This window comes from Helianthus annuus, chromosome 4 (genome assembly GCF_002127325.2).
Source record: "Helianthus annuus cultivar XRQ/B chromosome 4, HanXRQr2.0-SUNRISE, whole genome shotgun sequence".
NCBI lineage: Eukaryota > Viridiplantae > Streptophyta > Magnoliopsida > Asterales > Asteraceae > Helianthus > Helianthus annuus.
This window is the reverse complement of record NC_035436.2, coordinates 201,277,759-201,293,785: the sequence shown is the minus strand read 5'-3', so window position 1 is coordinate 201,293,785 and position 16,027 is coordinate 201,277,759. Positions and strand designations below refer to the sequence as shown.

At 34.1% G+C, this 16,027-nt stretch overlaps 1 protein-coding gene across 1 annotated transcript; it reads left to right on the top strand.

The window, feature by feature from the left end:
* The first annotated feature begins 10,742 nt into the window (after window positions 1-10,742).
* LOC110935284 (alpha carbonic anhydrase 4) lies at window positions 10,743-15,160 on the top strand. The gene is made up of 7 exons (XM_022177734.2): window positions 10,743-10,827; window positions 11,173-11,381; window positions 11,654-11,760; window positions 11,957-12,059; window positions 12,567-12,782; window positions 13,107-13,177; window positions 14,992-15,160. Exons 1-7 carry the CDS (start codon window positions 10,743-10,745, stop codon window positions 15,116-15,118), a joined length of 918 nt encoding a protein of 305 aa, XP_022033426.1. The 3' UTR covers window positions 15,119-15,160.
* The last annotated feature ends 867 nt before the right edge of the window (window positions 15,161-16,027 follow it).

The following is a 16,027-nucleotide window of genomic DNA, read 5'->3' as shown; positions in this document are numbered from 1 at the left end:
CCACCTAGTCTCATGAAGACATGCTATCTCTACCCTACGTTTTTAAGTGTATTTATCACCTCCAACAATTTACTACTTAAGGTTCCTACATTCCAGGAGGCCACATGCAAACTATACCCCTTTTCTTTCCCTTGCCTGCACCCCTCATCCCAGGACACGATCTTAAGGGAAAATCATGATTCCTACTGTCTATGATTGCCACAAATCACCAGATGAGTCCAAAAGAACACACAAGCAGCCAACACGCCGATACCACACTATCATGATAAACAACAGGTAACATGAAACACACAATGTGCAACAAGAGACAATGAATAATTAAGAAACATACACTAGTCAACCAAATGCATGCACATACAATATACAATGATAGAAAAGAGCACTCAATAACAACGATGGTCAAACACACCCAATAGGTTAGAATGCACACAACCACACAACAATTACGTGACCACTCGTGGGTAGCGAAACATACACGATAAGTAGAGTAACTCACAATAAAAAGTATATCACAATATGTATTCTAAGAATCTTTAACCTACTACCATATATTATTTATTTTACTAAAAACACACAAGTAAATTAAATAAATTTGTTATTATGTTAAGGAATGAGTGCACGTGGATCGGAAACAGGAGAAGAAGTCTGCGGGATTGCCCAAAAAATGAATGCTTATAGAAAAGCAAGCGGTGGTTGTCGGACGATGTTGGGTAATGAAACCTTCACTGGCGATGAGTCGACAAACCTGTTCACCTACAACAAAAAACACACACGAACAAACAACCCAAAATGGTGGTGGTCAGGGATGGTTGATCTTCTCCGGCTAGCAGAAGAAGCTGGTGGTTGCCGGCTTTCGTGTAGATAGGTGGACGTGGAGGTATTTGGTTTTAAAACAGAGGGCACGATGAGGAGAGATCAGTTTAGGGTTTGGTTGTTTCGGTGGTGGTGGAAAGTTGAAATGTTGGAGGTTGCGTGTACGGAGTGAACAAGTTGTACAGAGATAACAAGCTGTACAGATGGAAAAAGGTCAAGCGAGCCAAGTATAATCTAACCGTTGGGTAACATAACATTGGAGTGTAAACGAGTCCATACTCGACTAAGTTTAAGGTTGAAGAGATATGGTCCTAGACCCCCGCAGAAGCATGGCAAATCCAGACCTAACCTATATCTCAATAGCGTATTAAAATAAAGGATCCGTGAGGACCACATGCCACCTTGGAAACGCCAAACAAAGAAGCCTAGAAGGACATCCTGAAAGCGACATTTGGCCAATGATGTTCAGTATCTTTGTTCACCTTAGTCTCTAGTAGCAATTATCATAAAGGAGACCAGAATGACATCTAGATAGTGGCATATGACCAATGACGTTCCGCAGATCCCTGTTGGCCTCAGCCACCGCTAGCGGTTATCATAGAGGAAACCAAAAGGATGTCGGGTGGCGGGGTGGCGACGTCTGCCCAATGACATTCCGCGAGTATCTGTCTTCTTGTGTTATCACTAATGGTTACACAGATGGGACCACAAGGACATCATGATAGCGACGTCTAGCCAATGACGTTCCGCGAATTCACGTACTCTTTTTCTACCACTAATAGTACAAAAGGGACAAAAAGTGACGTCTCCTATAAGTACTAGACTTCTCTTTTCCAGGTAATCAATTCCATGCTTCCCACTTTCACTCACTCTCACTCACTCTATATTTATACTAAAAAGGTATTTATTGTCACGACGGGAGGTGGTTACAAGTAGAACCCCGACCTGTCCTTCTCGTAACGAGTCTAACGACATCTTAGTTTTGTAGATCAGATTTTTCCCAAGAACTCAAGGAGATTGGAAGAATCTCCTACTGGTCGAACCTAGTCTAAATATCGTTTAGTTTGTTGTTTCTTTATAGGTCATCTCATTTAACAAGCGTACATGTGATCCCTATTATATTCATTGTTAAGCTTGAGCTCGTGTATATAGTAATATTACAAGCTCTAGATTGATTTGATTTTATAAGCTCTCCCTTATATTATATTTTACTTGTAACGGGGCTTGTGTAAGTTGAAAAAATGGGCCCCTAAATATAAACTTACTAGGTTATAACCCCGTGTAATACACGGGTTGAATAAATGAATTTTATATACTAAATAATAAAATAATATATCTTTAAAAACCTCCTTTATTGCACGGATTGAATAAATATAATTTTATATATTAAATAATAAAAAGTTATATCTATAAGAACCATATTGTACGGGTTGAATAAATTTAATTTTATATACCAAATAAAAAAATTATATCTTTAAAACAACATGTATTACACGGGTTGAATAATGTAATATTGTTTACCAAATAATAAAATAATGCATCTTTAAAAAAACCTCATTTATTACATAGGTTGAATAAATGTAATTTTCTATACTAAATAACAAAAAAATATATAATTTTTTTAGTAATGAAAATTTAAATATTTCATATATTAATACAAAGTTTGGTTTTCGTGATAAATAATTTGTTTTATTTAAAAATATCTTAAATTAACAATTTAAATTTTAGAATAATATTTTAAATTTAACCTTTTATTTAAAACTTGTAAATGTAACGAAGTCTCAATAAATTTAACCATTTATTTAAAACTTGTAAATGTAGAAATGATAAATAATATTAGTTAATTTTATTTTAAGTTTCGTAAAATCTATTTGATACCAAACTAAACAAAACGTTCAAATATATAGTTAATATCAAGAGTAAATTACGATTTTGGCCCCTGTGGTTATATAACTTTTACCCTTTTAGCCAAAAAATGAATCTTTTAACATCCGAGCCCCCAACATGTTTTTTTTTTTCTAACCCTTTTGGCCCCTAACACTAACCTCATCCATTTACTTTTAGGGGCCAAAAGGGTTAGAAAAAAAGACGTTGGGGTTCAAAAGGGTTAGAAAAATAGACGTTGATGGCTCATATGTTAAAAAATTCCTTTTGGGGCTAAAAAGGTAAAAGTGATATAATCACAGGGGTCAAAATTGTAATTTACTCTAATAACAAATTAGATAACTAAGTTTGAATTTGAAGTAAATAGATAAATATAAAAGTAATAATTAAACTAAATAATATTTAGTAGGAGAATTATCTATAATTAATTAAAAGAGATTAAACTAAAATAATAATTATTTATAAAACATGGCCTAATATGATGACACGTGTCCCAAAGTTGGTTTCTTTTATTATAGTAGATAGATGTGTTTTGGTAATGGAAATACAAGTAATGGTTAGCAAACTGGTAAGACGACTACAATAATATTGACAAGGAAAGGCTAACTAGTAACACAACTACAAAAGTTGTCTACAATCATCAAAACAATCGCACTTGCCCATATATTTAAAAAAGTGCACATTTAGGGTACTATTAATAACTGGTTCTGAGTATGGAACTGGTTTTGTTATTTTTATGAGATGGAACCGGGTATTGGTACAACTGGTTTCAGTTCCGGTTATTGAGCAAATAATCATATAGGGTATAGAATCTGTTTTCAAAAAAAAAAAGAAAGAAAAAAAGAAAAGAAACGGGTACAAAAATACCATGTTTTTAGGTTTTCTAACACCCTATGTTTTCAGATACCCTATTTTCAGTTTTTTTTAATATTATTAAATATGCATCGTACAATGTAAAAAAAATTAGAATTAAATGTACTAAACGGGTATAAATCGGGTATAGTTCCGGTTCCATGTGTTGAAATAAAAATGCATACCCTATCTATACCCTATGGGTAAGGTCGATTCTAGTTTCGGGTAAAGAATACCCAGGTATAAAAACGGTTCTGGATTATCTTACAGGGTACAGTTTTTTTTGTGCACCTCTATATTTACATGATTTTGTTACCTTTAGACCACCTTAAGTTATTTCGGACTTTGAAAGAGACTCCTTTGAGCCAAGATTTAAGTCATGAGAGCTCTTATGGTTTCTTGATTAGTTGTTCGAGATTGAGGAATCTAGAGTTTACTGAAACTCCCGAAATCGGGGGTCTCACACGTTGGAGTTCTCAAGCATCCTAAACATTAACTTAACGTGTATACTAAAAGTCAACTATACTGAGTGAATTCTAGTTTTCATAAGCAACAATAAAAGAATCACATATCATAACATAACATCACGTATTGTAATACTATTTCATTCCACATGTGTTTTAGGACCAATTATGTTTCACATGTCCCGTAGGACCCTTTACGTTCCCCACGTCCCATAGGACCCATTCCATACGTCTCGTAGGACAACGATCGTTGTCATTACATTCCATAAGTCCCGTAAGATGAGTGATCATCATCACTCCATTCCACTTGTCTCGTAGGGCATGCATGTTTCCTATCATACATACCACAACAAACATCGTACATAGTTATACCGTTAGTTGTAACTAACACCCATTCATCCACATGACCATTACGTTATTTTACCGTTACATTTACATTAATCGATTTGATGTTAATCAATTCATTCATTAAGTGATTACGTTGATCATTAACAAACATTAAATATAATTGTTATGGCTATAAGCTAAAAGTATTCTTAATCATTGAACCATGCTTTACTTTAAACATTCTATTGTTCATTAAAACCTTTATGCAGTATGCACATCACCCCAAAACAGTTTAAAACTGGGAATTCTAGAAGGGTGTGCCTATTGGCACACCAAACCCTAGTAAAATTAGGGTTTATCTACGCAGTGTATTGGTCAATACGCAGCGTATAGGGTTAACACTCTATGCTGCGTATTGACCAATACGCTGCGTAGATAAACCATGGATCTCAGTGCCTGATAACCAATCATTGCACAGAAAACAAGGGTCATATACGCTGCGTATAGGTCTATACGCAGCGTATATAAACCATTAGATTTTTTTGGTCATTTTGGTAGGTTTGAGGGATCATTTTTTCACAAAGTTTAAATACGCTGCGTATTGACCTCTAAGCAGCGTATATAAAGGTCTGAAAATGTCTTTTATACCCTTGTGTTGAGGCTATACGAAGCCAACTACAAGGGCAGTTGTGTCATTTTTGTCTCATACGTTGCGTAGGGACCTCTAAGGAGCGTATATAAAGCTCCATTTTTGTATTTTTTTATTGTGTATTCCTTTGTTTATTTATAAAAAAAAGAAAATTATTTATAAAAAAACAATATTATTGGTAAATAATACAAATATAAATTATAAAAATAAAAAATAATATAAATATTATGAATTATAAAAATTAGAAAAGAAAATTATTTATAAAAAAACAATATTATTGGTAAATATACAAATATATTGTTTTGTTGTCGTTTAAATTAAATTATCGTATTCCATTGTTTATTTATAAAAAAAGAAAATTATTTATAAAAAAACAATATTATTCGTAAATAATACAAATATATTATATTGTTATCGTCTAAATTAAATTATCTTATCGTATTGCATCGTATCGCATCGTATTGCATCAAATCGTATCGTATAGTGTATAGTATATAAGTCTCGTATAGAGGCCTATACGGGTGTTATTGTATAGTATAGTATCGTATCGTATCGTATCGTATAGTGTAGTATAAGTCTCGTATAGGTTTCCTATAGGTCTTGTATATGCATATAGTATTAGACGGGACCTAAACCACACCTATACGATACGATATCACACTTATAGGCTTATACGAGGTTAATACGTGACCTAAACTACACCTATACGATACGATATCACACTTATAGGCTTATACGAGGTCAATACGCGACCTATACTACGTTATATGAAATGATATCACACTTATAGGCTTATGCAAGGTCAATACGTGACCTATACGACGCTATACGATACGATATAACACTTATAGGCTTATACGAGGTCAATACGTGACCTATGCTACATTATATGATACGATATCACACTTATAGGCTTATACGAGGTCAATACGTGACCTATACGCCGCTATACGATACGATATCACACTTATAGGCTTATACGAGGCCAATACGTGACCTATACGACGCTATATGATAAGATATCACACTTATAGGCTTATACGAGGTCAATACGTGACATAAACCACACCTATAGGCCTACACGGGACATATATATACCTATAGACCTATACAGGTGTTATATCGTATCGTATAGTAGCGTATCATGTTGCATCGTATTGTATAGTGTAGTAGCGTATAGGTTCCATGTAGGTCTTGTATAGGTTCTATTTAGGTGATGTATATGCCTATAGGCCTACACGGGACCTCAACCACACCTATCGGCCCATACGGGACATATATATACACCTATAAACAGTGTTATATCGTATCGTATAGTAGCGTATCGTGTTGCATTGTATCGTATCGTATCGTATAGTGTATAGTATAAGTCTCGTATAGGTGATGTATATGCCTATACGGGACATATACTACGCTATACGATACGATATCACACTTATAGGCTTATACGAGGTCAATACGTGACATATACTACGCTATACGATACGATATAACACTTATAGGCTTATACGAGGCTAATTCGTGACCTATACTACACCTATACGATTCGATATAACCTTTAAAAAAAACCTTCATATACGCTGCGTATAGGTCTATACGCAGCGTATATAAAGGGTCAAAAAGACCATTTAGCCCTTCATTTGGGGCTATACGAAGCCAAATGCAAGGGTAAAAATGTCTTTTGACCCTTTATATACGCTGCGTATGGGTCTATACGCAGCGTATAGTGGGAAAGACCATTTTACCCCTGCATTTGGGGCTATACGCAGCCATATGCAAGGGTAAAATTGTCTTTTTGACACTTTATATACGCTGCGTATGGGTCTATACGCAGCGTATATAAAGGGTAATTTTTATTTTTAACCACAAACTTGTGGTAAAAATATACTTTTTGACCCTTTATATACGCTGCGTATAGGCCTATACGCAGCGTATATAAAGGGTGAATTTAAAAAAAAATATTTTTAAGTATCGTATCGTATCGTATAGTATAAGTCTCGTATAAACCTCGTATAAGTCTCATATATGTCTTGTATCTGCCTATAGGCCTATACGTGACCTATACTATAGTGTCGTACCGTATTGTATCGTATCGTATCGTATAGTGTATAGTATAAGGCTTGTATAGGTTCCATGTAGGTCTTGTATATGCCTATACGCCTACACGGGACCTAAACCACACCTATAGTCCTATACGGGACATATATACACCTATAGACCTATACAGGTGTTATATCGTATCGTATAGTAGCGTATCGTGTTGCATCGTATCGTATAGTGTATAGTATAAGTCTCGTATAGGTTCCATGTAGATCTTGTATATGCCTATAGGCCTACACGGGACCTAAACCACACCTATAGACCTATACGGGACATATATACACCTATAGACCTATACGGGTGTTATATCATATCGTATAGTAGCGTATCATGTTGCATCGTATTGTATAGTGTAATAGCGTATAGGTTCCATGTAGGTCTTGCATAGGTTCTATGTAGGTCTTGTATACACCTATAGGCCTACATGGGACCTAAACCACACCAGTGGCGGAGTAGTAGCGTATTGTGTTGCATCGTATTGTATAATATATTTGTATTATTTACCAATAATATTGTTTTTTTATAAATAATTTTCTTTTTTAATTTTTATAATTCATAATAGTTGTATTATTTTTAATTTTTATAATTTATATTTGTATTATTTACCAATAATATTGTTTTTTTAAATAATTTTCTTTTTTAATTTTTATAATTAATAGTAGTTGTATTATTTTTAATTTTTATAATTTATATTTGTATTATTTACCAATAATATTATTTTTTATAAATAATTTTCTTTTTTAGTTCTTATAATTAATAGTAGTTGTATTATTTTTTATTTTTATAATTTATATTTGTATTATTTACCAATAATATTTTTTATAAATAATTTTCTTTTTTAATTTTTATAATTTATAATAGTTGTATTTTTTTTATTTTTTATAATTTATATTTGTATTATTTACCAATAATATTGTTTTTTTATAAATAATTTTCTTTTTCAATAAATAAACAAAGGAATACATAAAAAAAATATAAAAATTGAGTTTTATATACGCTGCGTATAGGTCCATACGCAGCGTATATAAACCCTTGTTTTCTGTGCAATGATTGCTGATAAGGCTCTGAAATCCGTGGTTTATATACGCTGAGTATAGGTCTATACGCAGCTTATAGGGTTAACCCTATACGCTGCGTATTGTCCAATACGCTGCGTAGGTAAACCCTAAGTGTGCAGATAGGCAAACAGGGTGTGTAGATAGTTAGAGCCTTCTAGAAACTCAGGTGCATGATTGCCTTAACACTTAACTTGCCGGTTGATCCCAACCCGAGAATCACCTAGTCAATCTGATCAAACGCCATGAGAAAATGTCATCTTTTTTTTTGTGTGAGATATGTAAGCAAAACCCTTACAACGTTTCGCGACTTAAAGCATTCGGGCAACATCACCTTTCACGTGAAGCGAAATGTACAACTAAACATTTTATGTGAAGAGTCTACATTTCATGTGTAGGATACATTTTGCGTGAAAAGTCTGCATTTCGTGTAGAAAATACTTTTTGCGAAAAGTCACATGAAATATTATCTTCTTCTCCATGAAGAAACACTAATCGGCTGCCGTTGATGGCTACACATTGCAGGCCTGGAACCACATCAAGATTTCAACTTTATGAACCCTTATGCCTCGAATAACAATCCTTGTGTGATCTCATGCATATCTATTTTTTCAAATCATGAACTTTTTGAGAGTCCTACCTAGAAACCAATGTAGTCGAGAACTTAAACTTACAACCTTGAACCCAACCAAGAATTCAACTCCTTTTCACCTTATGAGTACTTGATGATGGTGTGAAACAAGACCGTAAAGCTCCTCCTCGATCCATTTTTGTGAAAAAAGTTAAATCCACACCAAAACCCAACTTTCTAACCCCCCCCCCCCTCTAATATTTCAAATCTAAAGTTGCAAATTGAGGGCTGAACTTGATTACCTTTTCAAGTTAGGGTTTTTCATAAAAATGTACCATAATGCCCTCATATGTCTTGCATGCCCCTTCAATTCTCATTGGACTTGATATAACTATAAGTCCAAAATTATATAAAATTTTTGGGGTGTTACATTTATCCAAAGATGGCAATGGTACGGATTCAGGTAATCCTAACTCTAAACCTGATTAGATAAGCTTGTTCCAAAACCGTCGGCTTCTATTGAGTATCAGGTATACCCCGGGTTTCGGGTAAACACGTTAATAAAGTTATTATACAACCTCTAAACTTTAATAAAATTGTTGGAATAAATTCAATGTCATCTACATTTTACATCACCTGAATCACTTGGTGTTAGAAATTCGTGTTTTTGTTTTACGTTTTTCCCTAGGTTTTATGCCCCTACCCCACAACGCATGGGGCTTAAAAGTAGTTTTCATGAAAAACAAGTGATAAAAATTCATGAGCGATGATTACACCGACTTGTAAAAGAGAGTGGAGCAGAGAGAAAATGTTGTTTAATTTGGAGCCTATTTTGGAGCTGAGAGAAAAGCTTGTTCAGAGCATTCATTGAGGATGTTCTAGTATAGCAACTTATACAGACTAACCTCCTCAAAAACTAAAATTAGTTAGCTTTCATTTTAATGCTTAAAGCTAAACACTGATAACTATTTATGCAAGACAAAATTTTAGTTTCTCAAAATTAGAAGAAAAAAAAAGGGAATTGGCTTGTAATAATCCCAACTAGACCTTATTGGCCATTAATAATCCCACCTCAGAATATTCCCCCCACCAGTCCCACCTTTCACATATTTTTCCTACAATGGTCCCCTGTTAAAAAACCTTAACGAAGTTAAGCTTTTTTCCAAATTACAAACATATTTTTTAGGGCTTTTGATCAGAACGATGATACGAGTCCATTGATGTAAAACTTACTTCGAAATGGTGCTCCAAGTGACTTGATTTTGGTTAATTGGAAATTTAAACACCCGAATTAAAGCACCGTTTTCATCGTTTGGAGCACCGTTTCAAGGCAAGTTTTACATAAATGGACTCGTATCGTCGTTCTAATCAAAAGCCCTAAAAAATCTGTTAGTAATTTGGACAATAGCTTAACTCCGTTAAGTTTTTTTTAACGGGGGACCATTGGAGGAAAAATAGGTGAAAGGTGGGAATAGTGGGGGGAATATTCTGAGGTGGGATTATTAATGGCCAATAAGGTCTAGGTTGGATTATTACAGGCCAATTTCCCAAAAAAAAAACAGGTGATGTGTTTTGTTATTTTTTTTTTAAATATACATTATCATGAGAGTGCAACCACAAAACTCACAAAAACCACCAATACTCAACTAACCAGTAAGATGAGATAAATTATATCTGCAGACCACAGATAAATTTTGTTCTAGAGTATATAATAAAACTTCATATATAACTATATAAGGACTTTTCTTACATGTTTTGCCCAAATAAATGTCAACTTTGGGCTTCAAATTACAGAACTAAGTCCTAGCAATTAGCCAAGTGTAGTTGATCTTTTCCCTTTGTACAAGGACACTGCCACTAGTGTAAATTAATGTCTTTATTTAGTTACTAGTCATTTACCAAATATAGTAAGACGAAGGTTTAATCTGAATCGGATGATATTGTTTAGTTATAAATGCACGCATGCGATTAATTAACTTCATAATTAACAAATGTAATCACTCATATTCGATTAAATCTTCTCAACCATGGCAAAACCTAATCTATTATCTCTTTATTTCATCGTTTCATTGCTTTCTTTGATCATCGCGTGCAATGCCGATGCATCCAAAGGTACATTATATGCATTGTTTTGGTTAATTACCCAAAAGATGTAAAATCTGCTAACCCAAAAGAAATGCAATGGAAAATCTAGGTTAATATTTTCAAAAAAAAGTCAAACCAAGGTTTCATTTATGTTTAGTTGTTTACCATCTCTATTGATTGCAATTAGTGTCATGAAATCAGATTACATAGAAAAAAAGGTTTCTTGATATACAATTATTTACAATTGTGTGTGTGTGTGTGTATATATATATATATACTTGTTATGTTTTTCAAACTCGCAACAATTATTCGGGAGATTGTATGTGTTTTATTAACGTTATAAACTTACAAGGATTCAATGGACGCAAACAGGCAACCATGAATTCAGCTACCTAAAAGATTCGTTGAATGGACCAACGAAATGGGGATCTCTTGGTGCGCAATTCAAATCTTGCTCGGATGGGGAGTCACAGTCTCCGATTAATATCGAAGCAAAAAAAGCAAAAGATCAACCATATGACTTGAAAAAGTCTTACAAAGAAGCCCCTGCCAAACTTTTCAATAGAGACCACGCTATCACGGTATATAAGCTGATCGCCACTACCTAATAAGCTCGGAAACTGTATGTACATGATCTTCAGTGGCGGATCTAGCCCAAAAATTCAGGGGTATCCCATTTTTTTGGATCAAGGGTATCTTTTGTATAAAACCGAAAAAAAATTATATTACGTAAACAGAGTTGAAGGGTATTTTTACACTACAAAGATGGAGTTGAGGGGTAGCTCCGCCCCTGATGGTCTTACAGTTGTTTGTCGATATTGTTATTGTTTAGTTGCATTTGTATTGTGTTTAGGTTGAATGGCAAGGTGATGCAGGAGGAATAGAGGTAAATGGTACAGCATACCAGCTATTTCAATGCCATTGGCATATACCTTCTGAGCACACTATTAACGGGAAGAAGTATGTTGAATCGCCTTCGATATATACACATTTTGTTCGGTGTTAATATTCACACACCCCTCCCATCTGTCTCTCTCTACATATACATAGATATATAGAGAGAGAGACTGAGTGAAAAGGATGTGGGAATAGAATAAACCTTTGTTCACAAGTTGATTAAGTTAATTGTTGTGCATGTTTGGTTTTGTTTTTATAGGCATGATGCAGAAATACATTTTGTTCATATAGATGGCAACGATCAAAAAGCAGTTATTGGCTATCTTTACACCATCGGAAAGGCTGATCCCTTTATTGAAAAAGTACACTTTTTCTTTAAATTTTTATAAGTGAAGTACTTAAAAAAAGTACTTTTATATATTTTTAACAATCTATAAAAGATCACCTAATATGCGCCACTAAAAAGCTGTTGCGCTAACGACCAAAATTTTCGTTTGAAATTCGTGGAAAACAAACATTTTGACGAATTTCCAACTAAACTTATTTCGTCGAAAATTCCAATCATTTTCCTACAAACTTTTATTTAAAAAAAAAAGATAAAACTTTTCTTCGGAAACTTCTTACCATTTCCTGACGAACATATTTATCTAAAAAACGTGTATTGGAAGCTTCGGACAAAGGTTTATTTTGTTGGGGTTTTTTTCGTAGGAAAATCGTCGGTTTTCAAGTAGTGATGACAATGTGTCACGACATTTGAAGTAGCTTCTATTAGTACATAAAATGAACTTGCATATGAATGCTACGAATTTGATAGGTTAATTTAGAAGTTCATCATATATATTGGATTATGATCATTTAATGGTATGCAGTTATCTGAGAGCAAATTAGAAGCGATCGATAGTAATGGTAATGCTTTAGGGAAAATAAGTGCAAGTAGTGCCACAAGTGGTAGCAAAAAGTATTATAGATATCGGGGTTCCCTTACAACTCCTCCATGCTCTGAAGGTGTCACTTGGACAGTTGCAGATACAACTAAATCAATTTCAAAGGAGCAAATCGAATTGCTCAAAGGTCCTCTTGATCATGTAAGCCTTGATTTATGTAATAACTTGTGTTAGTTAACTTATTATATACCACTACCCGTAGTGGTGTGGTGCCTCTCCCATTTGGAGGGTTCTCGTTGGCCTATGAGCTGACACACAAGGTCCACACCTCATCTTCACTCTCGCGCCCGTCAAGTCGTAATGGTGTTTAACATGCGGGTGCGGACGAAGATGATGATGTGACGTGGGGGCGTGACTCAACTACACATAGCCTATAAAAAGATTGTAAAGAAAAAAATGAACAGTCAGGATTTGGTGTTTTCCTATGTATTTGTTTAGCTAACTACTTTTTTCTGGTGGTTCTAGGGATTTAAAGAAAACGCCAGGCCTGTTCAAGAACTTAGAGGGAGAACAGTTACAAAATTTGAAGACAAAGAGTAAGCCCTCTTATATTATTAATACTAGTATTAAGGCCCCTCGCGTTGCAACTGAGACGTTAACCATATCAAGTAGCACCAATGCCACTCAGAAAAACAAAATAAATAAAATGAAAAAATAACACCAAATGAAAAACAGACGTAAAACCGTTGAACCACGCATGCCTGTTGCGGCGTGTTAATGCGAATAAATTAGACTGAAACGTAAAACATAGAAAACAATAACTAAGTCGATATAGGGCCTTACGCGTTACGACAAACCTGTCAAACATAGAAAAATAGACACGTTGAGATGGGTCCGTCAATCGGGGAAAATAGACGAAAAAACGTTGAACCCCACACGCACGTTGCGGCGTGTTCACTCGCAAAATTTAGAACGAAACGTAAAACGAAAATTTTGCAAAAGATAGAAAAGTATAGGGATCAAAGTTGAAAATAAAAAAAGTGTTGGGTTAAGTTGCAAAGATAAAAAGCTTTGGGTTAAAAGTAAAAAAAAAAACAAAGGGGTTAAAATGCAAAAAATGAAAACTTTTAAATTAGAAGTAAAAAGTTAATTTTTTTTGGAAAACTCCCCATGCTTAAAATACTACTTCATGAAACAAATATATGTTTTTAATTAATAACTAGAATTACCACCCGCCCCAACACGACGGGGATTCTTTAGTTATATATCGTATTAGATGAAATGCAAATGTTTCGTACATGACCACGAGCCTGTGTGTAAAACAGAGAAAATAATAACTAAGTCGATTTCTGACCCGCGCGTTGCGACAGACCTATTAAACTGGAAAAACAGACGCGCTGCGATGGGCAATTCAAACAGGAAAAGTAGATGAAAAAACATTGAACCTCACACGCACATTGCGACGTGTTAACTCGGAAAATTTAGAACGAAACGTTAAACGGAAAATTTACGAAAGATGAAAAGTCTAAGGGATCAAAATTGAAAGTAAAAAAGTGTTGGGTTAAATTGTAAAAGATGAAAACTTTGTGTTAAAAGCAAAAAAGAAAATCAAAGGGGTTAATTGCAAAAGATGAAAACTTTAGAATTAAAAGTGAAATATCAAATAAATCAAAGGGTTAAATTACTTAACATTGAAACTTTAAACCTAATTTGCCAAATATGTAAACTTTAGAGGTAGAAATGAAAATTTCAAAATTATTTTTGAAAAACTCCCAAAGCATCATGTACAACACATATATGCATAAGTAACTTGCTAATTTATAGTATTTAAATACCATGGACAAAGTAAAATTGTTTTATTTTTAAATAATATTTGGGATTTCGTAAACCAAGAACGTGACGTTGGCAAAGTTTGATTTTTGTAAATTGCCAAAATGGTCCCTAAGGTTTGGGCATGTTTGTAATTTTCATCCAAAACAACTTTTTTGTACCACATAGTCTTTCATTTTTTGGATTTTTTTTTTGCCATTTTCATTCAAACGTCTAACTTTTTTTTTTTTGCCAAAATCGTACATGAGATTTGAGATTTTTTGTTATTTTCATCGAAATATTTGATAGAAAAAATAAAGCAAATTAGAAGTTTGGATGAAAATGACAAAAAATCCTAAAAATGAAGGACTATATTGTAAAAAAAATCTGTTTCGGATGAAATTTACAAATATAACCAAACCTCAGGGACGATTTTAGCAATTTACTCGTGATTTTTTCTTTTCAATTTTTTTTTGTATTGGTACAAATGAAATATGATATTTATTTTACATTTTCCTAAATAAGTTGAAAATAACTTGTTATCATTTATCATTATTTTTGTCATCAACGTCTTCATGATGTTTTCGTGATGGCTTTGTAGGGAAACAGGAGAGGGGAAACAATGTGGAAAGGATTCATCATCATCAATAATACATCCAAGGAATGGGATCATCATCATCTTAATTCATATATATGTTTTACTTTTATTTTATGTGGTGGCGTTCTAAGATATGATAAAAAGGTTGCAGATCAATGCCTTACATTTAAGGGGCCCAAATTTATTGTATACTAAGAGGAAGTTTAAAATACAAACTCTTCTTGACCTAGGAAATATAGGAAGATTTTTGGACTATTGAGTCAAGAAATCAATAGATAAGATAATACGTCAAAACCAAAGGAGAATTCAAGCATGAAATCAGCTGGGGCTATAATCTACCATTGTTGAACCCATTGCTTATAGCTCAGTAATTATGAAAATGAGGGAAAGACTCTTGACCGAATGGTCTCGAGTTCGATTCCTGATCCATCCGGGTTTTATCGGCTCTGCATTGTCGTGCCCTCGGGCGGGGGCAGGGTCGGGTTTTCCCCGGAACTAGCGGCATGGTGGGCTAGGGGCTCCGTGCGTGCAGGTTGGGCTGCCGCAGGCTACCTTTCGGCCAATAGGTGCCGCGTACAAAGTACCCGGCGATTCTTATGTTGGACGTTAAAAAAAAAATCTACCATTGTTGACTTTTTTTAAGTTTCTCATCCTTTTTAATGTTTATAACTATTTTATATAACATTAAAAAATGAATCACAAAAACAAACATTTTATTCTCTTTAATTTAAATATAGTTTTGCTATAGATGTTGTATTTAGGTGCCCAATTAGCAATTACTTAACGTTGCTATTAGACCATAGGTAATGGTTAATGCCCACTAAGGGGCATTTTTCACCACATCATCATCATAATGCCCTTTTAAAAAGGTGTAATGGTTAATGCTCATTTCATTTATTACTTTCCATTATTTTTCTTCTCTTTGGGCATTATTATAGAAATGCCCCTCACTCTTCATGCCCCTATAATGCCCATGAGTAATGGTGTAAGGGCATTATCAAAATCTTTCATTCCCTTATAAAGCCCCATTACATATGGT